At 35.5% G+C, this 25,069-nt stretch overlaps 1 protein-coding gene across 4 annotated transcripts in view; it reads right to left on the bottom strand.

The window, feature by feature from the left end:
• LOC126814505 (RING finger and SPRY domain-containing protein 1) overlaps positions 1-25,069 on the bottom strand; it is a 332,620-nt gene that overhangs the window by 149,871 nt on the left and 157,680 nt on the right. For all 4 annotated transcript variants that reach the window (XM_056099495.1, XM_056099494.1, XM_050539686.2 and 1 more), the window contains exons 4-5: positions 14,653-14,779; positions 14,425-14,483 (exon numbers count right to left, since the gene is read on the bottom strand). In XM_056099495.1, the coding sequence (XP_055955470.1) occupies positions 14,425-14,483; positions 14,653-14,779 (186 nt within the window). The remainder of the gene's footprint in view (positions 1-14,424; positions 14,484-14,652; positions 14,780-25,069) is intronic.

Raw genomic sequence — 25,069 nt, 5'->3', positions numbered from 1 at the left:
TCTGGATTTTTTTTTTTTTTTGGAGGGGGGCTATTTGTAAAACGAACATCGTAATGACCTTGACCTTCCTTCATCGGCGCTCACTTGGTCCAAAACCTATTTAGGGTGTTTTCCGGTATTTAGGATGTTTTCCGGTATTTAGTGTTTTTCCGGTGTTCACTATAAAATGGTGTTTTCCGGTTGTTTTCCGGTGTTAAAAGAAAGAATTTGTGTCCCTTTTCATTGCAGAGTCCGTAAACCGGTTGTGACGTTATCAGAGTGATATCTTTTGATTATAAACAGACAAAACGGGCTATAGCTATTGAACAGCGTAATTTTATCAAATGTGACCATACCACATGTAATTATTCAAGGCGTAATAGGTAACTATATAATCCAGTTTACGTCACCCTCGGCCATAAAACATATTAAAGATAGGTTGCCAGGCAACGAAACATACGCCCACAGCTGCTAAATCGTCCAGACAGTCAACAAGTGTTGTCGCATATTTTTACTTTTTTCGGTTATGAAACATTTATAATACACTAAAATCTGATTAAGAGTAACAACTCATGAAGTAATTATCAGAAAACCATTAGAATGTAGGTGTTTTTTCTAAAGTTCTGCCCAATGCTAACGCTTAGTATATAAAACTTTTAATATCATGGATTTAGCTGTTCAAGACATAAAAATTTATTTGTTCGTATCAAGATCTTAAACTTTGTGTATCAATCTGAAGTCAATCGGATGATAATTTTTATTTGTTCGTATCAAGATCTTAAACTTTGTGTATCAATCTGAAGTCAATCGGATGATAACCTTAGCTTCTAGAGCGTCACAAGATTTTTCAAAGTGATCAAGGGCAATAACTTTGGCAGTGGGCGTATAAAAACTGACATAATTATTACAACAACCAAGATGAATTACAAGTCTTGGCAACGATGTACAATAAGCATAATCATTAAACAAATAGAAATATTATATAACAATCTGACAGGTCGGTGCTAAGATCGACGTGCCACAAATTGGACGTCTATGTGGTGAAATTATATTGTATTTGTGTTTGTCACCCTCAAAAACCCTAGTAAAGACATCCCAGAAGGGCTATTCAAAATGTTTCTAATACAATATCGGGACAAAAACGAAATTCACCTGAAAATGGCCGCCATATGGGAAAATGGCCGATCACCGACCAAAAAAATATAGTCTAGGTCACCCAGAACCTCCTAGTCTTCAAGGTACCATTGTCAATATTTAATGAAAAGTTCCATTGCTCATGCGTAACCGTGAGTTTGGTTTTTTATTTGGTTGATTGTCCAGTATCTTTGGCCCAGTCAAGTAAGAGTTGCGCCCCTTCCCGAATAAATCCCATAATTCTCGCATTAATATAAACAAACATGAATCGTGATGATGAATTATAATTAATTTTAAAAAAAAACATAGATATGGCCCATATGAAAAGAGAAATTTTTTTTAAGTGTGTTTGATATTGAACTAGCAATGCAATCAAATGGATTTTCTGAAATGGCATTCTTAAATTGATTTCATGGACTAGTTACCTCCCTTAGACTTTGTTTATGAACATATAAAAGACCAGATATTCCAGCCATTGGCCTATTCTCAATGCATCCAGACTAATATTCGTAGAATATTTTTCTGGATGATAGAGACTTGAAAAAAATAGAGCTACGTCAAAAAAATTTGCAAACATAGGTTGCCAGGCAACGAAACATACGCTCACAGCAGCTAACTCGTCCGGGCAGTCAACAAGAGTTGTCACATATTTTTACTTTTTTCGGTAATGAAACATTTATAATACATTAAAATCTGATTAGGAGTAACAACTCATTAAGTAATTATCAGAAAACCATTAGAATTTGTTTGGTTTTTATAAAGTTTTGCCCCATGCTAACGTTTAGTATAGGAAACATTTAACATCATGGATTTAGCTGTTCAAGTCATAAAAATTCATTGAAAATCAATATACTTGTTTGTCTCAAGACCTTACACTCTGTGTATGAATCTGAAGTCAATCGGATAATAACTTTAGCTTCAAAAAATCTTGTAAATGCTCTAGAGGCTAAAGTTAATATCCGATTGACTTTAAATTGATACAGAGTGTTTGAGGTCATGAGACGAAGAATAATATTGATTTACAACGATTTCCGATAATTACTGCCAAAGTTATGGCCCTTGATCACTTTTAAAAACCTTGTGACCCTCTAGAAGCTAAAGTTATCATCCGATTGACTTCAGATTCATACACAGAGTGTATGGGTTTTTTTTTAAATTAATCATAATTCATCATCACGATTCATGTTTGTTTATATTAATGCGAGAATTATGGGATTTATTCGGGAAGGGGCGCAACTCTTACTTGACTGGGCCAAAGATACTGGACAATCAACCAAATAAAAAACCAAACTCACGGTTACGCATGAGCAATGGAACTTTTCATTAAATATTGACAATGGTACCTTGAAGACTAGGAGGTTCTGGGTGACCTAGACTATATTTTTTTGGTCGGTGATCGGCCATTTTCCCATATGGCGGCCATTTTCAGGTGAATTTCGTTTTTGTCCCGATATTGTATTAGAAACATTTTGAATAGCCCTGCTGGGATGTCTTTACTAGGGTTTTTGAGGGTGACAAACACAAATACAATATAATTTTTCATTTTCCAAAATCCAATATGGCAGCCATTTTCCATCACAAAATGCCCGAAAACATCATTTTTTTCATGGATTAGGTATAAAATTAGATTTTATATACCGTGTAATATGTCTTTTACAGGGTTTTCGGGTGGACAAGTGCGGATACAATTTATTTTACCATTTTCAGTGATCCAATATTGTAATAATATATAGAAATAGGTGTTGTATATAATGTTATATCTATTGCATATTCCTTGATTGTTATATTGTTTGTTAAATTATTAGTATGAGGCAAGGAGTTTGGTACTAACGTATATATATTTATATATATATTTAGCGTGATTGATTACAGCTAGTGGATTTGTAAGATGTCAAATCAAGGCCTTGTGTAAACAAACCATTTCAAGCAATATTTTGTATAAAACTGACAAGTTCTACTTACTTGTTAGCCGCCTGAATAATCTCCCCTCATATTTTTGTACTTACTATTCATTATAGCATTGCATAGTTCTTTTCCAAAACCTTCATTCTTGCATTAGAATAGTACTTAGTTACGAGCACATTTATATTTCACCACATAGTCGTCCATCTTGTGGCACGTCGATCTTAGCACCGACCTGTCAGATTGTTATATAATATTTCTATTTGTTTAATGATTATGCGTATTGTACATCGTTGCCAAGACTTGTAATTCATCTTGGTTGTTATAATAATTATGTCAGTTTTTATACGCCCACTGCCAAAGTGGTCGTATATTGTCGTCGCCCCCGTCCGTACGTCCTTCCGACGTCCACACTTGCTTGTGGACGCTCTAGAGGCTAAAGTTGATATCCGATTTATATACAGTGTTTATGGCCATGAGACGAAGAAGCCTATTGATTTTCAGCAATTTCCGATAATTACTGCCAGAGTTATAGCCCTTGATCACTTAAAAACTTCTTGCGGATGCTCTAGAGGCTAAAGTTAATATGCGATTGACTTTAAATTTATACACAGTGTTTAAGGTCATAAGACGAAGAAATCTATTCATTTTCAGCGATTTTCAATAATTACTGCCAGAGTTATGGGCCTTGATCACTTAAAAAATCTTGTGGACGCTCTGGAGGCCAAAGTAAATGTCCGATTGACTTTAAATTTATACACAGTGTTTAAGGTCATGAGACGAAAAAGCCTATTGATTTTCAGCGATTTCAGATAATTACTGCCAGAATTATGGCCCTTGATCACTTTGAAAAATCTTGTGGACCCTCTAGAGGCTAAAGTTTATATCCGATTGACTTTAAATTTATACACAGTGTTTAAGGTCATACGACGAAGAAGTCTATTCATTTTCAGCGATTTTTAATAATTACTGCCAGAGTTATGGCCCTTGATCCCTTAAAAAAATCTCGTGGATGCTCTAGAGGCTAAAGTTAGTATTTGATTGACTTTAGTATTTGATTGACTTTAAATTTATACACAGTGTTTGAGGTCATGAGACAAAGAATCCTATTGACTTTTAAAGATTTCTGATAATTACTGCCAAAGTTATTGCCCTTGATCACTTTGAAAAATCTTGTGACGCTCTAGAAGCTAAGGTTATCATCCGATTGACTTCAGATTGATACACAAAGTTTAAGATCTTGATACGAACAAATAAAAATTATCATCCGATTGACTTCAGATTGATACACAAAGTTTAAGATCTTGATACGAACAAATAAATTTTTATGTCTTGAACAGCTAAATCCATGATATTAAAAGTTTTATATACTAAGCGTTAGCATTGGGCAGAACTTTAGAAAAAACACCTACATTCTAATGGTTTTCTGATAATTACTTCATGAGTTGTTACTCTTAATCAGATTTTAGTGTATTATAAATGTTTCATAACCGAAAAAAGTAAAAATATGCGACAACACTTGTTGACTGTCTGGACGATTTAGCAGCTGTGGGCGTATGTTTCGTTGCCTGGCAACCTATCTTTAATATGTTTTATGGCCGAGGGTGACGTAAACTGGATTATATAGTTACCTATTACGCCTTGAATAATTACATGTGGTATGGTCACATTTGATAAAATTACGCTGTTCAATAGCTATAGCCCGTTTTGTCTGTTTATAATCAAAAGATATCACTCTGATAACGTCACAACCGGTTTACGGACTCTGCAATGAAAAGGGACACAAATTCTTTCTTTTAACACCGGAAAACAACCGGAAAACACCATTTTATAGTGAACACCGGAAAAACACTAAATACCGGAAAACATCCTAAATACCGGAAAACATCCTAAATAGGTTTTGTACCAAGTGAGCGCCGATGAAGGAAGGTCAAGGTCATTACGATGTTCGTTTTACAAATAGCCCCCCTCCCAAAAAAAAAAAAAAAAATCCAGATTTTTTTTCTCCAACATTTTGTTGATGCCTATTATGTTTTGAATGTTTTAAAAGACGCAATCAATCTACCTCCATCATTGACCATATTTTATTTTGTATTTTAATTTTAGTTTTCAGTAAATTTCAGTAGATTTCAGTGTTATAGTATTTCAGTAGATTAACCACTGCCCTCGGGGGGCCCCATTATATACCGGTTGCGCCGGTCCCCTGATTCTTACCAGTAACACTGGCATCAGGGTGGTACGAATTAGTGGAAGGCACGACTAGGCCAACTACTCCCTAGGTCACAAAAAATCGCATCATAAAACAGCAAGTATCATCAAAAGCGAGTTAATAAATCTCTGAATAGTTCGAGTTGAAGTTCCAGGTTTAACCGCTATGTGTCCTAATCACCAAACAAAATGGATGCCACGCAATTCTCGGACAGGCTGTAATCTGAAAAGTGTCTATACTTTCCAAGAGCTATCCATTTCTGAGCTTACTTTCATTCCAGGGTCAAATATAATCACTTGAACCATAATAATATTCAACATATTCCATCATATTCCGAGGGCCGCACACGGGATTTTTTTCTGGATTACTTTTCGAGCTTTTTCCCCAACTTGTTGACCAGTTTTCCTTGAGAAAACCCCAACTTTCGCCCAATTGTCCATGAGAAAACTACATATTCTATCTTACTGCATTGACGGGAAGTGGTAAGCTAGACGTCTGTGAAAAGGGTTGATCGATAAATTTTCAAGGAAGCAATTGTTGTTTTTGTTTGTGAAATAGAGGACTCTAGCCGATGAGGCTACTTCCCCCCCGAGAACCTAAGACAACCAATTTGTTTTATGTACTACTATCGTAATAAAACATTACTATGTTAACCACTTCCTTGTGGCTGAAGACTTACACCGAATGCGTATTCCGAAAAAAATGTCCCCGAGAAAATGTTTTTTCAGACAATCGATATTCGAGATGTCTTCTGTTGCACAAATTATGCTGCACTGTGTAAGAACTTGCATCCTTTGATTGAAGATTGTAGATGGAAAAGTATCATTTGCACTATTTCAAAGTAAACCTGCATTTTCGTATATCATCCCGTAATTTGTGATTAATGACAATGACTGTGGAAATAATATGGGTTGAGGAACGGAAGATCTATGTTCGTCACGTGACTGGACAATTCCACCCCCGTCCCACCCTGACGATGATCCCTCCCGGAGCGGCGCGGCGCGCTCTCTAAAAAATTCTCGGGCACAGTTTACAATTTTCGCAAAAATTCGAATTTTTTTTTTGTGACAGAAATTTTTTTTCGTCAAAAAAATTTTGAAAAAAAAAAAATCGGAAATTTTTTTTGGGGGGTGGGGGTGGGGGCTATTTGTAAAACGAACATCGTAATGACCTTGACCTTCCTTCATCGGCGCTCACTTGGTCCAAAACCGCACACAGAGGACCAGGCTCCGGGTTACCTATTTAGGGTGTTTTCCGGTATTAATGTTTTTTTCCGGTGTTTTCCGGTATTCAGTATAAAATGGTGTTTTCCGGTTGTTTTCCGGTGTTTTCCGGTATCACATCAATGTTTCAAATATTTGGAGTTTTTTAGTTCCGTTTTGAGTAGCGAAAATAAATTAACGATTAGTTTCTAAATTATTTATGGTGCCAAAAAACATCAACTACATGTATTTGCATATCAGTATTTAAATTAAAACTGATCGACACCTCGGTAATTGTTCTCTGATATTGAGGTCAACCGTGATAGGTAGATTTTATTACAAATAACACTCTTTTCGGGCAGCATGTAAATTATACATTACGGTCAGCATAATAAATAAATTATAAAAGTGGATGAACATTTTTTTTTTTTAAAATGGTTGAAAAATATATAGGTTGCCAGGCAACAAAACATGCGCCCACAGCAGCTAAATCGTCCAAGCAGTCGACAAGGGTTGTCACATATTTATTCTTTTGTAGGTAATTAGGGGAATTTAATAGACAATTTATAACAGATGACATTATAGTTTTCGTCGTTTCAGGGTTCACAAGGTTCTAAAGATAGGTTGCCTGGCTAAAAAACATACGCCCACAGCAGCTAAATCGTCCGAGGGGTCAACAAGAGTTGTCGCATATTTATTCCTTTGTAGGTAATTGGGGGCCTTTACAAGACAGTTCCATACAGATCAGATTATAACTTTTGTCGTTTGAGGGTTTACAAGGTTCTACAAACTGAAACAAGGGTCTCAACTCTGGAAGTAATCTACAGAAATTGTTGAAATTTGACAGGCTTTTTCGTTTTACTAAGTTAAATAATGCATATAAATTTCATACAGATCACTTGATCACCTTTGTCATTCAAACGTCACAAGGTTCGCAAATCACCATAACTCTAGAAATTATTGACGGAAAATTGCTGAAATTCAATAGACCTCTGTTTCACAAATTTAAATGATACATCTAAATTTCATACATATCGGATGATAACTTTCATCAATCGAGCATTAACAAGGTTTAACAAAGTGAAACAAGGGCCATAACTATAGAAGTAATTCTTGTAAATTGCTGAAATTCAATAGGCTTCGTGGTTTCACTAATTTGAATAATGCATATAAATTTCACAAAGATCCAATGATAACTTTCGGCGTTGGAGCGTTCACAAGGTTCAATAAAGTGAAAAGAGCCATAATTCTAGACGTAATGAACGGAAATTCCTGAAATTCAATAGGATTGTTCTTTTTACTAACTTAAATGGCACATATAAATTTCATACAGATCGGCAGTTAACTTTAGAGGTTAGAGCGTTTACAAAGTGAAACAAGGGCCATAACTCTAGAAGTAATAAACTGAAATTCAATAGGATTCTTCTCTTGACTAATTTAAATGACACATGTAAATTTCATACAGATCGGCAGAGTGTTAGGGCGTTCCCATGGTGCAACAAAGTGAAACAAGGGCCATAACTCTAGAAGTAATAGACGGAAATTGCTGAAATTCAATAGGCTTCCTCGTTTCACTAATTTAAATCATGCATATAAATTTCACAAAGATCAGATAATAACTTTTGGCGTTAGAGTATTCCCATGGTGCAACAAAGTGAAACAAGGGCCATAACTCTAGACATAATAGACGGAAATTGCTGCAATTCAATAGGCTTCTTCGTTTCACTAATCTAAATCATGCATTAAATTTCACAAAGATCGGGTATAACCAATAAAGTGAAACAAGGGTCATAACTCTAGACATAATAAACGGAAATTGCTGCAATTCAAAAGGCTTCTTCGTTTCACTAATCTAAATAATGCAAATAAATTTCAGAAAAATCGGATGATAACTTTTGGCGTTAGAGCGTTCACAAGGTTCAATAAAGTGAAACAAGGGCTATAAACTCTAGATGTAATAAACGGAAATTGGTGAAATTCAATAGGCTTCCTCGTTTCACTAATTTAAATCATGCATATGAATTTCACAAAGATTGGGTGATAACTTTTGGCGTTAACAGCGTTCACAAGGTTCAATAAAGTGAAACAAGGGCTATAAACTCTAGATGTAATAAACGGAAATTGGTGAAATTCAGTAGGCTTCCTCGTTTCACTAATTTAAATCATGCATATAAATTTCACAAAGATTGGGTGATAACTTTTGGCGTTAACAGCGTTCACAAGGTTCAATAAAGTGAAACAAGGGCCATAACTCTAGGTGTAGTAAACGGAAAATTGCTGAAACTCAATAGGCTTCTTCGGTTCACTAATTTAAATCATGCATATAAATTTCACAAAGATCGTATAATAACTTTTGGCGTTAGAGCGTTCACAAGGTTCAATAAAGTGAAACAAGGGCCATAACTCTAGATGTAGTAAACGGAAATTGCTGAAATTCAATAGGCTTCTTCATTTCACTAATTTAAATAATGCATATAAATGTCACAAAGATCGGATGTTAACTTTTGGCATTATAGCGTTCCCAAGGTTCAACAAAGTGAAACAAGGGTTATAACTCTAGACGTAATAAACGGAAATTATTAAAATTAAATAGGCTTCTTCATCTCACTAATTTAAACAACATATATCAATTTTAAAACAATTGGATGATAACTTTTGGCGTTAGAGCGTTCACAAGAAATTGTGGACGATGGACGGACGGACCGACAGACAGACGAACGCGGGCAACGGCAATATACGTCCACATTTCAATGTGGGCGAATGAAAACTAAAACAAGGGCCGTTACTCTGGAAGTAATCTACAGAAATTGTTCAAATTCGACAGGCTTTTTCGTTTTACTAATTCAAATAATGCATATAAATTTCATACAGATGGGATGATAACTTTTGTCGTTCGAAAGTTCACAAAGTTCAACAAAGTAAATCAAGGGCCATAACTCTAGATGTAATTAACGGAAATTTGCTGAAACTCAATAGGCTTGTTCGTTTTACTAATTTAAATGATACATATAAATTTCAAACAGATTGGATAATAACTTTTGTCGTTAGAGCATTTACAAGGTACAACAAAGTGAAACAAGGGCCATAACTCACGGTGTGATTAACAGAAATGGCTGAAATTCAATAGGCTTCTTCGTTTCACTAATTTAAATAATGCATATCAATTTCAAACAGATCGGATGATAACTGTTGTCATTAGAGCGTTCACAAGATTCAACAAAGTGAAACAAGGGCCATAACTCTAGATGTAATTAACGGAAATTGCTGAAATTCAATAGACTTCTTTGTTTTACTAATTTAAATGATGCATATAAATTTCATACAGATCGGTTGATAACTTTTGTTGTTAGAGCGTTCACAAGGTGCAACAAAGTGAAACAAGGGCCATAACTCCAGAAGAAATTAACGGAAATTGCTGAAATTCAATAGGCTTCTTCATTTCACTAATCTAAACGATGCATATCAATTTTATACAGATCGGTTGATAACTTTTGTCATAAGAGCGTTCCCAAGATTCAACAAAGTGAAGCAAGGGCCATAACTCTAGATGTAATTAACGGCAGTTGCTGAAATTCAATAGGCTTCTTTGTTTTACTAATTTAAATGATGCATATAAATTTCATACAGATCGGTCGATAACTTTTGTCATAAGAGCGTTCCCAAGATTCAACAAAGTGAAGCAAGGGCCATAACTCTAGATGTAATTAACGGCAATTGCTGAAATTCAATAGGCTTCTTTGTTTTACTAATTTAAATGATGCATATAAATTTCATACAGATCGGTCGATAACTTTTGACGTTATAAATTCAAAGTCAATCGGATATCAACTTTAGCCTCTAGAGCGTCCAGAAGCAATTGTGGACGCTGGACGGATGGCCGGATGGGGGCGACGGCAATATACGACCACATTTCCATGTCGGGGTATAAAAAGTGGTTGTAAATTACATAAAAAGTGGATGAAATGTACATTTACATACATTGAGGAAGTATATATGTATCATTGTCGCGTAATTCGACATAAAATTCGGTAAATAAGAACGATTTGAATTGCTAAATAAAAGATGAAATATGTACAATATAAATCCTATTGTCTATACAAGACTACAAGGTGGGAATTGGTTATTGAAGGGGATCTCATTTTAGACATTGTTTCATTTGATTAAACGCGCAAGTTCACAGATTGACCTTTGATTGATAGTATGCATTGAAGGCTGAGCCGTTGGCGCCGAAATGAAAAATAAAAATCAGCATGGTATTGTATCTGTCCCGTGGATTCAGCGAAGATTTTAAAGTTCCATAAACTTATAATTATTGAACGATAGATCTGCCGCCAATAGAACTAGACGATATAATTACTTGGGATGTTATGTGAACATTTAAATAGTTCATCAATAACACCGTCTATATTTCTAATCGTTTTTTAAAATACAATATTAGAGCACTAGTATCCTGTATATACAGTCAAACTGGGGAAAATATTGCCATCTTTTTGTTATAGTTGATTGATCAGAATGTTTGAAAACCTTGACCTATATAGGTGTTTCGTAACAAATGTGGTGTTTTGATACTTGATTGGGGCCATAAAGTAATAAACTAAATAACAAGCTACATGGATTATTTATTTCAACCAAAATGTGTATTAGAAGTTGTTGTCTGAATTACGGTTGTTAATTTTGTTTATAGATTTATTAATTGACTGTTTTCGATAACTTAAAAAATTGTGCAAAATGAAAAATAAGGTAATTTATGGTTAAAACTTTTATGGCATGTAAATAGAATACATAGAAACGTGTCTTGTCTGCGATATCACTTATGTGGAAGCAGACGTTAAACACCAAGAACGAACGAACGAACGAACGTGTATAGTAAAATTTACTGCAACCAGTAACAAACTATCTCTTGATACGTGCGTACCTGTTTTATGGAATAATCTACCATTTAGTTTAAGATGTTGTACATATCTATATTGTATAACAGTAATACAATTTTGATTTATAGTATTAATATTACTTTGTCCTCTTTATTTGCAAAACATCTCTCCGATGATGATAATAAATTTGAATTACTTCTCAGTACCAGTTTGAAACGTAATTGTCTAAGGTCTAAATGAAATGTGAAGTTTAATCAAATATCAAATTGGATTGGGGAACAGGGAAATGCATTTCTGCATAAAATTACAATGCTGTTTGTTTCAAAGCTGCGTTGGGCTGTTCATATTTGATATCTGTGATTGATATCCAACTATCATAAAAAAAATGGCCTATTAAAAACTAAAATCTAATAACAATTTAAGCTATATGTTCTTTCAGAAAGTATTCAGATATCGTAAATTATCTGCTAGCTATTATAAAAACGTACAATACACAAACAGGGTAAGTGATATGATCAACGCTTCCCGATCTGAAGAGCTACCAATTTATCAGAATTTAATATAGTTTAATATCAGTATCTTCTCAAATAAAGCAACCAAACAATTTTCCAATACGTGCGAATAAGCTCGTGCATGCCTTTACATGTATAAATAGAATTGTAACTTTGATCAAGGAGCCGTTATTGAGTTTGCCGACCCCGTGCTCTGTACCTACTATGCGTGAAACGGTGAGACTGAGATGGTTGGGTTGACATTTGTATATTATATTATTTTTTTTATCAGGAATCCGGTTATAAGGTACAAATTTGAATGCATTTTAGATAACGACGTTAATTAAGCAACGGTGCTTATTTAAAGATGGGTTCCCAGAAAAGTATTTATCGGGTGGTTATTTCCAATGAAAGTATGGTAATTTTGGTATATATGGAAAGTAGAGATATCCAATCTTACTAGAAAAATACTGGATTCCCCGAAAAACACTCCATGGAGCGTATACAGGACAAAAATGTAAAGGTTTACCTAATCAACAGCCCGACGATTAGGAAGTATTTATCGGGTGGTTATTTCCAATGAAAGTATGGTAATTTTGGTATATATGGAAAGTAGAGATATCCAATCTTACTAGAAAAATACTGGATTCCCCGAAAAACACTCTATGGAGCGTATACAGGACAAAAATGTAAAGGTTTCCCTAATCAACAGCCCGACGATTAGGAATTTCTGCACGCGTACATTGAGCGCTTGATGTACAAGTTGATAAACTTTATGAAGAGTTAGACATACAACACTTTCTGAGATAAAAATAACGGAAAAAGACGCGGGTAGTGGATAATCCGAGAATATAATTAGGATTCGAATTCGATATTTGTAATAAATAGTAAGCGATTAAAGACAACATCGTCTTATGTATGCAATGAATTCTCCTCTGACTTCTAAGAGAGGTAAGTGATGTGACGAAAACATGACCTGGTTTGATCAATTTTTTATAGCAGGGCATTTCTTCGCAATTACAATGTTTGAGAAGGATTTGAAGCAAAATTATGACAAATTAATTAGTTTGAATATGTTTTTAGTCCATATATACCATTAAATCACCCAGTTTGTACGCGGGAACCCATCTTTTAAGCATAGCAAAGGGGCGTATTTATAATACTATGGGGTCTATTTACGGTAGAGGTTACCTAAGTTCTGTAGAGGTGTTCTTGTTAATGTTTTGTCGTCGTTAGCTAGTACCACTGAAAACAAGAAATAAGCTAACAAGAATGTGTCTGGTGGTCTAAAGTTGGGTAATGACATCATAGTCTGATAATTCAAATATGGTAATCCCATGTGTTAGAATCGTGGTGCCCATATAAGTACACTGTGTTGAAATCTAGGGTAGCATCTTTGCACCTGACCAATCCGGTAAAGGAAGCGCCTGGTCAATTTCCCGGGGCTCGATACATGACTCATGCATGTAACCTCTTTATAACGAACGTGCGCAGTTGAATTTCCTTTAGATATCATTGAGAGCCTTTCCCAGAGAAGGTCGATTATACCAACAGCCTCCTAAGCTGATAGGCTGGGAAACAAACATGGTTCGGATTAGAGCACCCTGTTAAGTCGTAGGAGAGCCATATGATGTTAGGGGGTACGTCAGCAAACTTGTCCTACAAAATGGTGGGATAAAGAGAATGATGATAATCGTAATCTAGTAAATACAAGCTCGGGAAAGAGAACTCATATTTAGCTTATATTCCTGTATTATGGATGTTATAAAGATATAAAAACATAGTTAACGTAAAAAGTGTTCCAGTCTTAATTTAACATTGGAAATAGTTATCACAACGTGAATTCGAAGAAACTCCTAGACGATAGTATCACGGGCCGTTGTCTGGAAGTTCCTGATTGCACATCTGACAGGCCGTAGTTTATACAGAGTTGAAAAGCCAATATCATATATTATCAAAAACCAGCTGAGGTCATATAGTTCTAAGCACCTAAATGATAGTTTAATTTGATGAAAGTTAAAGAGTACTTTGTTACACACACCAAATTTGAAAGGTATCCATCAAAAACTATAGCCTCTTTCCTGTTCACAAGCCAATTGTTGACCGACGGACTAGGTGATGACATAATATGCCTACACTAAAATATGGGCATGACATCGCCCCTGGGGAACGGACATGCACCAACATCAATAATTGCTGGATATAAATAAGGAATTAGTATGCTAAGTTGCAAGATGTTCCCTTCATAATTGCAGAGTGTAGGCGAAGCACATCTCTGGGGGCAGGCATGTACCAAAATCAATAATTATGGTATAAAATTAAAAGAGTAATAAGTATGCCAGGTCCAAGATGATCCATATAGAATTGTGGCCTGTATGCGATACACAAAACAAATTGCGGGGCGGTCCCTGTCCCTTTCAGGTTGGACATACACCAAAAAGAATAGGGTATAAGGAATAAGTATGCAAACTTTCAAGACGATCTGTTAAGAAATATAGCATATACATGTATGCCATACACGACACACAGACTAGGACGACGGCATAATACGTTCCACATTACAAATGTGGAGGTGTAAAAAGGTAAGACTAAATGATAAATGTTTATTTTACATAAAAAAATATCAAACATATTACCAGATTCTGGATCAGATACTGTAAAACATCAGATGACAATAAGGAAACACTATTAGGCCCTGAAATTTCAACAAAAATACCAAATAAATGTTATCTTACATATTTACTTATTCTATTTTACTCTCAATGTTGGTAATAGTGGATGTATGTCACATTTACTGTAATCTACGGTGGGTATGTGAGCTGTTTTGAAACATACATTAATCATTATATTATTTAGTGATTTACCTGCTAATTTTTCTGCTAAACAACCAAGTATAACACCTATATTCCTCTGTTGACAAGGCCATTTATACATATCAGATGCACCATCTTGTGATAAATGTAAATTATTTCTAAGTTCTAATAAAGCTTCCTGAAATACATAAGTATCAATCAGCGGAGAAGAACAATTTTTCGTACAATCAGAGGCCATAATTCAGGAAGTTACTATCTGATATGCGCGAATATCGAAAGGAGCCAAGATCTTTGGGTTATAAACTTACATTTCAAGTTTCATCAAAATCGGATAAAAATTGTGACCTCCATAGGGTCCACAACATTGATATACCATATTTGGGTAAGAGAAGCGGCCATTTTGTCTGTCAATTTTGGTCAGATTTTTACGAAATTCGAACTCAACGTTCCTTAGGGTATAACGGTGATATACTAAAACGTTTTTTTAAATCGGATAAAAATTATGACCTCTATAGGGTGCACAAGCATAAAATGTGATTTTTCTTACAATCAGGGGCCATAATTCAGGAAGTTACGGTCTGATATGCGCGAATATCGAAAGGAACCAAGATCTTTGGGTTATAAACTTACATTTCAAGTTTCATCAAAATCGGATAAAAATTGTGACCTCCATAGGGTCCACAATCTTGATTATATACCATATTTTTACGCTAATTGAGAACGAGGGCCGGACATTTTGTCTGGGCCGATTTTCATGAAAGTCGAACTCGGCCATCCTTAGGGTGTAACGGTGATATACTAAAACGTTTTTTTAAATCAGATAAAAATTATGACCTCTATAGGGTGCACAAGCTAAAAACGTGATTTTTCGAACAATCAGGGGCCATAATTCAGGAAGTTACGGTCTGATATGCGCGAATACCGAAAGGAACCGAGATCTTTGGGTTATAAACTTACATTTCAAGTTTAAACCAAATCGGATAAAAATTGTGACCTCTAGAGTGTCCACAAGCTAAAAACGTGATTTTTCGTACAATCAGGGGCCATAATCCATGATGTTACGGTCCGATACATGCCAATATCGAAAGGAACCGAGATCTTAGGAAGATAAAGCTATATTTCAAGTTTCGTTGAAATCGGATAAAAATTGTGACATGTAGAATGTCCACAAACAAATTGTTAACGGACGTCCGGACGGATGGACAAACAGGGGCGACGACAATATACGTCCACATAAAAATGTGGGCGTATAAAAAGATAGCCATAGTATAACATTTGCAGGTCTTTCATTAGGCCCGAAATGTTACATAAACTATAAATTAGACATTTATTAACTTGAAAAAGACGATAATCAACTCTCGATGCCATCCTATCTGTCCAATTTTCATTGTATTTGAATCCGATCTGCTGTTCAACGTCTGTTGATGATTCAACGCAAAATGGATAATCAAGACTTTGTTAATTATCGTGACTGTGCTAATGTTACCCCATCTGAACAGGGGGTACATTTTAAATGAAGATTGGGTCAAGTCTTGCTGGATGACTCTGCTGAATAGGCCACGTTTAAGTTCTCTTCCTTCATTTTAGATGATGTGTATAGCAGAATCGCCATAAGAGAGAGACAAGGTATTGTTCTAACATCTATTTTTTCATTAACCGGAAACGAAGAGCGACTACAATAGCACATCACAATACATTCATGATACAAAAGTGGAGGCCTTAATTAGGCTTTCAGACTTGAAAGACTATTGTTTTTACTAAAATTATTATCATTTATTAGGCTTTCAGACTTTCGTCTGAAAGACTATTGTTTTTACTAAAATTATTATTATTAGGGTTTCACACTGCGTAGCAACTATAAGAGATAGAAGTCTGAAGTTTGGTTTTCTCTCGGGGAAAATGGGTGGTGGTTAGTGCTTAAATGTAAAACCAAATTTGTGCGCATAGCGGAAATGCGTCAAATCTTTAACGTGCACGCAAATTGAAAATCGGCCACAATTCTGCTAATTCCCAATCGATTTTTCTCATATTTACATTTTTCGATAGCTGGAGACATTTCGGAGCAGATAGCAGTTCAAAAACGTCGAATTTAGAAACTTTGTCGCGTTGATTTTTTAGGTGAAAATTGCAAAATTTTCAAAATTTTCTAAAAAAAAATTTATTTCTTGGAATTTTTAAATTCTGATTACAGTTTTGGATAGCTGCGTCGATCCAATTCCAACGATATAAATATTTTTCTGCAAAGTTAACTTTGATTTCTCACTTTTTTTCGCATTTTAGTCAAAACGTAGAGATCGTACCCATTTTAAACGGCCCAAACGATTTTTCTGAAACTTCAGGAATATGAAGGCGAAAGACCAAACTAGTGTTTAAAGTAAAAATGAAAATTGTCTAATCACCGGAAGTAGTCACGAAAGGTATCCAAAGTTTGACAAAATTCAGAAAAATGGGTGCCTGTCCGGAAATTATTTATTGTTCGATTTGTATAAAACAAAGTTCATATGCTCTGTTGTCTCAATGGTCATTTTTTTTGTTACCGATAGTGTTATCTGTCGGCACCGGAAGTGGCATAATTTTACCAAAAACTACAATTTTGACAGTAAGGTACCATTTTTCAAAAGCAAATATTATTTTTTTTAAAACTCATATAACTAAAAGAGTGTGCCCTTTAAAGGCGCAAAAAACGCTGAGCTTAGTTTTTTTAATTTCGATTTCATTTTCGAGCAAATTCGATTTAGAGGTGAAAAAAATTAACCTCTTTACAACCCATTCAGGCTTTTCAAATATCTACGTAACTTTTATAACCTTGTAGCTATAATCCATACGAAGAAAATGTATGTTAAAATTAGTTTGTAATATAAGCAGTTGCCTAGAAATGGGCAATTTTGTTTAAGTCCCGGTTTTCGTTATTTTGCCTGTAAATAGTCAATTATTATAGGATTTTTATAGAAAAGACATAAAGGATTTTTCTGAAACTTCAGGAATATGAAGTCGAAGGATGAAACTAGTCATTAAAGTAAAAATGAAAATTTTCTATTCACCAGAAGTGGTAAAAAAAAATGCCAAAACTTGGACAAAATTCAGAAAAACGGGTGCCTGTGCGGAAAATGCGATGTATCAATTGTTTTCTTGTTGTTCAGTTAAAGTTTTATATCGTCTAATAGCCAATCGAATTGTCTATCAGATGGTACTTCAGCGACAAATTTCTATCAAAAAATAAAAAAGTTATGTGACTTTGAAAAGTAAGGTATTTTGCGATTTCGAGCAACTTTAGACGCATATTTCTCGGAAACGCCCCCAATTTTTTTTTTAAAAACACTTTCTCAATCGAGAGGCTAATGGGTACTCTGTTGTGTGAAACCCCTGTATCATTTTTACGATTTGGAGCATTTTTAGAGGTCTATTTCTCGAAAAGTCAACAAAATATTTTTTTGGAACTTCTTCTACAGAGAGGCCTATCAGTAGTGTTATATATAAAACCATTGTACAACAGTTCCAAATTTCAGGAGTAGCAGAACAAAGGGATCGAAAATTGAACACGGCACCTTTCATTGTTAAACGAAACATAAGGGGGGATACAATCTGTACGTTTTGTCAACGTATATAGCCTATTCAAGAGTGCTTTTATCAGTGATGATATTTGAACTAAAATTATTTCAACTATGGGTGTTTTCATCTATCTAAAATATGGGTTTAGTGACCCTGTAACAGAAATGGTTGATTGCTGTGTATAATAATTAGTCTTTGAATTAATATTGTTGCTTCTTTGTCAAAAGGGGGGTTGGATGGCTGAATGGTTAGCGTATGCACGCTGTATCATAAAGTCTGTCATTGAGTCAACTGGCGTGGTTTCGAATCCCCGGTTATACGACGCAAGGAGTAGGGTCGCCTGTCCAACCTCGTGGGTTTTCTCCGCGTACCCCGGTTTCCTCCCACTGCTAAAGACCCCTACGCGCAAGCGAATTATTGAAATAAAATTAAACCATATGTTAGTCCCGAAATGACCTAGTTTGTGTCGAGTGGACGTTAAACTCCATTTCTCTCTCTCTTTGTCAAAATTATCTTATACCGGTAATCATCTGGACAGAAATCGACGGCTCGCGCTGTATATAAGAAAGTCCAATTTGTTAAGCAGTTGCAGTAGTATCGTACAGTAGTATCGAATATTTCACCTATGATAAAAGGCATGACGTTGTTTGAGCATGGACTATATCTGTAATTAATATTAAATTTTTATTAGTGACGTCAAATCTTTAACGTGCACGAAACCAGAAAAGTGGCGATATTTCATTGAATATTTAATCAATTTTTGAACCAGTTACATATTTGAGTAGCTGACATGAACGCGATTCCGAAGTCCCGTGTACACATTTGTGTGACCGTAAAAGATCCCTTGGCGGTTGGAATTCTATATAAAAAAAGACTAGCGTCGCTGTACGAGCATGTTTAGAGGTCTTTTTCTCAAAAAGGCAATCTAATATTTTTGGGGGGAACTCCTTCTATAGAGAGCCTAATTGATATATATATGTGTATGGAAAGAGAGAGAGAGAGAGAGAGAGAGAGAGAGAGAGAGAGAGAAATGGGGTTTAACTTCCACTCGACACAAACTAGATCATTTCGGGACTAACATATGGTTTATTTTTTTTTATTTCAATAATTCGCTTGCGCGTAGGGGTCTTTAGCAATGGGTGGAAACCGGAGGACACGGAGAAAACCCACGAGGTTGGACAGGCGACCCAACTCCTTGTCACGTTCAACCGGGGAATCGAAACACCGCCAGTTGACTCAATGACAGACCGTATGATACAGCGCAGTCTCAAAGTCTAGCCTACCGTGCAAATTCCAGCCAGCATAATGTATCTATATATAAGACATTTATTCCTACTGGCGATTTACAAATATTGCATGAAGAAATTCAAATCATATCAACATAAACACAACTAATACACAGTATCATATTGATTATAAAAGTACAATGTATATATTCGTTACACTATATATGTCACAAAACAACAATCATTAGAACAACAAAGCAACAATCATTATTTACTAATTATATAAATCATTTTAAGAGGTAGGAGTTATCCATTGTTTAATTTAACAGTTATATAATTTCCCTGGTTAGAAAGGTACGAACAATTAAGGTATTTAAACAAATGATTACGAAAGAAGATAACACTATAGACTTCTATGATAAGACATATAATACATGTTTAATATATATATAAATGACAATGTCCTACGCTAACAAATAATGAAATATGATAGTTTCAGTAAATATAAAAAAACAAAGTAGTCGCGAACATCCTGGCTCTTGACTGCTTCAGTTGTTTGATCCTGGACTCTGTAATTAATAGTAGACTTTTACATGTTAGTGACGTCAAATCTTTAACGTGCACGAAACCAGAAAATTGGCGATATTTAATTTTTGAACCAATTACATATTTCAGTAGCTGACATGAACGCGATTCCGAAGTCCCGCATACACATTGGTATGACTGTAAAAGATCCCTTGGCAGTTGGAATTGTATATAAGAGAAGGCTAGCGCCGCTGTACGTTCGAAACATTCCTCATGGTCCATTCCGAGCAGAATGGTGTTAAACCCCATTTCATTTTACTTTGATATTAATATCTATTTCGACATTGCTTTTCGTCCATTTCGCGAAACTGTTCTTTTAACATTTCGCGTAGATCAACTTTATTTTTCGATTCCATTCTATCGTAATCCGCATGCAAAGAACATGTCAATATCTGAGTTATGCAAATGTGTGTTTTTATTTGGGGGGTTGGGGAGTGTGTGTTTGTTTAGGGGGTGAGAGGTGGGGATAGTCTTTTGTCATGCATCTGGCGATCGTGTGACGCCTTGGCACGGTGAAAGCCTTCAGTCTTGCAAACAAGTCTAGTTAGGTCTTTCACCTTCGGTGAAAGCCTATTGTTTTTACTAAGATTAATATTATTAGGCTTTCACCTTCGGTGAAAGACTATTGTTATTACTAAGATTAATATTATTTTTTTTTTCCGTTTTGCCTATTTCTCAGCAACTATAAGAGATAGAGGTCTGAAGTTTGATTTTCTCTTGTGAAAGTGGTGTGCAGCTACTGTTTAAAGCTATTTCGAAATTTGTGCGCATTATTCTCTTAATTCTCAATGGATTCTTCAGATATTTACATTTTTGGATAGCTGGAGACATTTCTGAGCAGATAGCAGTTCTAACCTGTGGAAATTAGAAACTTTGTAGCTCTCATTTTTTTGGTGAAAAATGGAAAATTTTCTAAATTTTCTAAAAATTTTATTTTTGGGAATTTTGAAATTTCAGTTATATTTTTGGATAGCTGACATCAATCCGATTCCAACAATATAAGTTTTGTTCTGAAATTTTAACTTTGATTTTTCACTTTTTTCGCATTTTGGTCAAATCGTAGAGTTCTTATTTTTTTAAAACGGCTCCAACGATTTTTCTGAAATTTCAGGAATATGAAGTCGAAGGACCAAACCAGTCTATGAACTATAAATGAAAATCCTCTAATCACCGGAAGTAGTCATGTATCAATTGTGTTCTTGGCGTTGAGTTAAAGTTTTATATCGTTTAATAGCCAATTGAATTGTCTATCAGATGGTACTTCAGCGACAAAAACTAAAAACGTTATGTGACTTTGAAAAGTAAGATATTTTGCGATTTCGAGCAATTTTAGACGCATGTTTCTCGGAAACGCCCCAAACGATTTTTTTAAAACTTTCTCAATCGAGAGATAAATGGGTACTCTGTTGTGAGAAACCACTGTATCATTTTTTGAAATGTCAGGGGTAGCCGAAAAATGAGATCGAAAATCGAAAACGTCGTATTTTTACGATTTGGAGCATTTTTAGAGGTCTATTTCTCGAAAAGTCAACATAATATTTTTTTGGAACTTCTTCTACAGAGAGGCCTATCAGTAGTGTTATATATAAAACCATTGTACAACAGTTCCAAATTTCAGGAGTAGCAGAACAAAGGGATCGAATATTGAACACGGCACCTTTCATTGTTAAGCGAAACATAAGAGGGGATACAATCTGTACGTTTTGTCAACGTATAGAGCCAATTCAAGAGTGCTTTTATCAGTGATGATATTTGAACTAAAATTATTTCAACTATGAGTGTTTTCTGCTATCCAATATATGGGTTTAGTGACCCTGTAACAGAAATAGTTGATAGCTGTTTGTAATAATTAGTCTTTGAATTAATATTGTTGCTTCTTTGTCAAAATTATCTTATACCGGTAATCAACTGGATAGAAATCGACGGCTCGCGCTGTTTATAAGAAAGTCGAATTTGTTTAGCGGTTGCAGTAGTATCGTACAGAAGTATCGAATATTGTACCTGTGATAAAAGGCGTGACGCTGTTTGAGCATGGACTCTATCTGTAATTGATATTAAAATTTTATTAGTGACGTCAAATCTTTAACGTGCACGAAACCAGAAAATTGGCGATATTTCATTGAATATTCAATCAATTTTTGAACCAGTTACATATTTGAGTAGCTGACATGAACGCGATTCCGAAGTCCCGTGTACACATTGGTGTGACCGTAAAAGATCCCTTGGCGGTTGGAATTCTATATTAAAAGAAGACTAGCGCCGCTGTACCAGAATGTTTAGAGGTCATTTCGGGACTAACATATGGTTCATTATTTTAATAATTCGCTTACGCGTAGGGGTCATTAGCAGTGGGAGGAAATCGGAGGACCCGGAGAAAACCCACGAGGTTGGACAGGCGACCCTACTCCTTGTCACGTACAACCGGGGAATCGAAACCCCGCCAGTTGACTCAATGACAGACCGTATGATACAGCGCAGTCCCAAAGGCTAGCCTACCGTGCAAATTCCAGCCAGCATAATGAATCTATATAAGAAACATTTATTCCTACTGGCGAATTACAAACAGTCCACAGACTAGCCTACCGTGTAATTTCCAGCCAGCATAATGTATCTATATAAGAGACATTTATTCCTACTGGCGATTTAGAAATATTGCATGAAGAAATTCAAATCAGAAGAACAGAAAAACGACTAATGCACAGTATCATATTGATTATAAAAGTACAATGTATATATTGGTTACACTATATATGTCAAAAAACAACAATCATTAGATAATAATAATTATTTACTAATTATATAAATCATTTTAAGAGGTAGGAGTTATCCGTTGTTTAATTTAACAGTTATATAATTACTTTTCTCGGAAAAGCCGCCAATGATTTTTTTCAAACTTGCTCAATCGAGATTCTACTGGGTAGTGTATTGTGTGAAACCCTTGTACAATTTTTCTAATTTTCATGGGTAGCCGAAAAAAAGAGAACGAAAATTGAAAACAGCGTATTTTTAAGAGTTAGAGCATGTTTAGGGGTCGATATCTGAGTTATGCTAGAGTGTGGTTTTTTTTTTGGGGGGGGGAGTGGTGGGGACGCTTTTGTCATGCATCTGGCGATCGTGTGACGCCTTTGCGACAGTGAAAGCCTTCAGCATTGCGCGCAATTCTAGTTATTAGGCTTTCACCTTCGGTGAAAGACTATTGTTATTACTAAGATTATTATTATTAAGCTTTCATATTACATATGAAAGCTTATTGTTTCTGTTAAGATTATTATTGTTATTTTTTTTGTGTGTTTTGTCCACAAATCGGATTTCTCAGAATCTAACCATAGGATCGTTCTGAAACTTTTACCTATCCCCCCAAAAATGGGTGGTGGCTGTTGATTAAATATATTTTCAAAACGTTTTACGAATCCGAAATCACCGAATTTTACGAAGGAATGCATTTGACCTACAATGCTGTAACTTTGTGACTATTTGACCTATTTTACTAATTCTTTTTTCTTTGAGTATCTTGAAACATTTACTTCAAATCTGCAATTTCGGATTTTGGCATTTCGAAAATTCGTCGCTGTCATTTCGAACCGGAAGTTATTACCAATTTGACAACTTCTTTAATAGTTATGCGATTTTCGTGAAATTTAGAATGTTAGTAGATCTTGCCAATGCGACTTCAATGATGTCCTTGGAAATTTTCTAAATTATCTCCCCTTGGTGAAATTAAGGATCAAAGTTTTCAAAAAAAATTGTCGAAATATAGGTCAGAATGACCTAAAAAAAAATTCGATACTAGACAAGTAATTACTGATTCGTACACAAAATATGGAGTTTGTCGATCGAACCGGAAGTGCCACCATCTTTAAACGTGAAAAATCAGCGTATTGTCTAACTTGAACTCACTGACTCCGTAACATTATTGTGGGTATGGTATAAGCTGAATTTGATGAGATGCACATATCTCGTATGACTATTTGGTACTTATAGTGTTAGACTTTGTCGTAACGTTACGGTCTCCATTCATCAAATCGTCGTTGGGGCTATAATACGATTTTGAATCAAGTTATTTATCACTGAGGGACTCAAAATTAGATTTGATGTAGCTCTGCTCATTTACAGTGGCGAATTTAACGGGCTCATGGGTTCCAGCTCCCTCCTCTAGAAATTTCACAGCACCCGCATGGATTGTGGCTAATTTTGTGGCAGAATTTTATTTTTCTGGGGGAGGTATTTCTAAATGGCTCCGACACAAGTGCCTGAAATGCCATGAAATCACGTTTTCGGCCTCCAATTAAAATTTCATAGCGGGAGAACCCCCTGACCCGACCCCCTTGCGGGGCTTCACGGTCGGTATCAGCCCCCCTCCCCACCACCATGGTTAATCCGGCGTTGATGTTCCCTCTTGTGCAGCTGCAAAAGAATGTACAAGTTCATTGCCTCATTGTCAAAGATCCCACTTTTCTACCCCAGTTCGGGTAATGAGGTCGAGCGTATATTGTATAGGGGATATTAAACAAGCAAACAGTATGGCTGATGTCTCCCGCCAAAACCCCAAAGTAAAAGATGACACATTAATTAATCGCACTTTCATATTTTTTTCAAAAGTATCGAGCAATCAAACTATACTGTAAATTTCATCACTCTCTGTCAGATAGAAATCAAGGTTATCTTGTCCCAAAGCATCGACCAATGAAATTGCCAAGCTGTAGCTCAAAATGTTCAGTCAAGACCTGATGAACATCTACACCAAGTTTAAACATTCTAGCTCAATTAAAAGCTGGGTTGTTATGTTCCAGTACTTCATTATAACCAAAGTTATCATACCCCAAAGCATCAACCAATTCAAAGTCCCGGCCAATCAAGTTGCTTTGCTTATCCTGACTAAGAGAATGCTCATTGTCGAACTTGGTCAAGGTAATATGGTCAAGGTACTAATGTAATGAAACTATACACAAAGTTTCATCAAATTGCTTATCTCTGCTTACCCATTTTAATAGTCCCCTGCCAATCGAAAAGCCCCCCGACCCACCCACTCCACTCCCGTGTAATACATTAGGTTATAATTGTGTTACAAACGTATCACAAGGAGCATTTGAATATTCTCTCTGAGGCAT

The sequence above is a fragment of the Patella vulgata genome, chromosome 3 (genome assembly GCF_932274485.2).
Source record: "Patella vulgata chromosome 3, xgPatVulg1.2, whole genome shotgun sequence".
In the NCBI taxonomy this organism is placed as follows: domain Eukaryota; kingdom Metazoa; phylum Mollusca; class Gastropoda; family Patellidae; genus Patella; species Patella vulgata.
The sequence above is the reverse complement of the archived record's forward strand: the minus strand, read 5'-3'. Positions and strand labels throughout refer to the sequence as shown.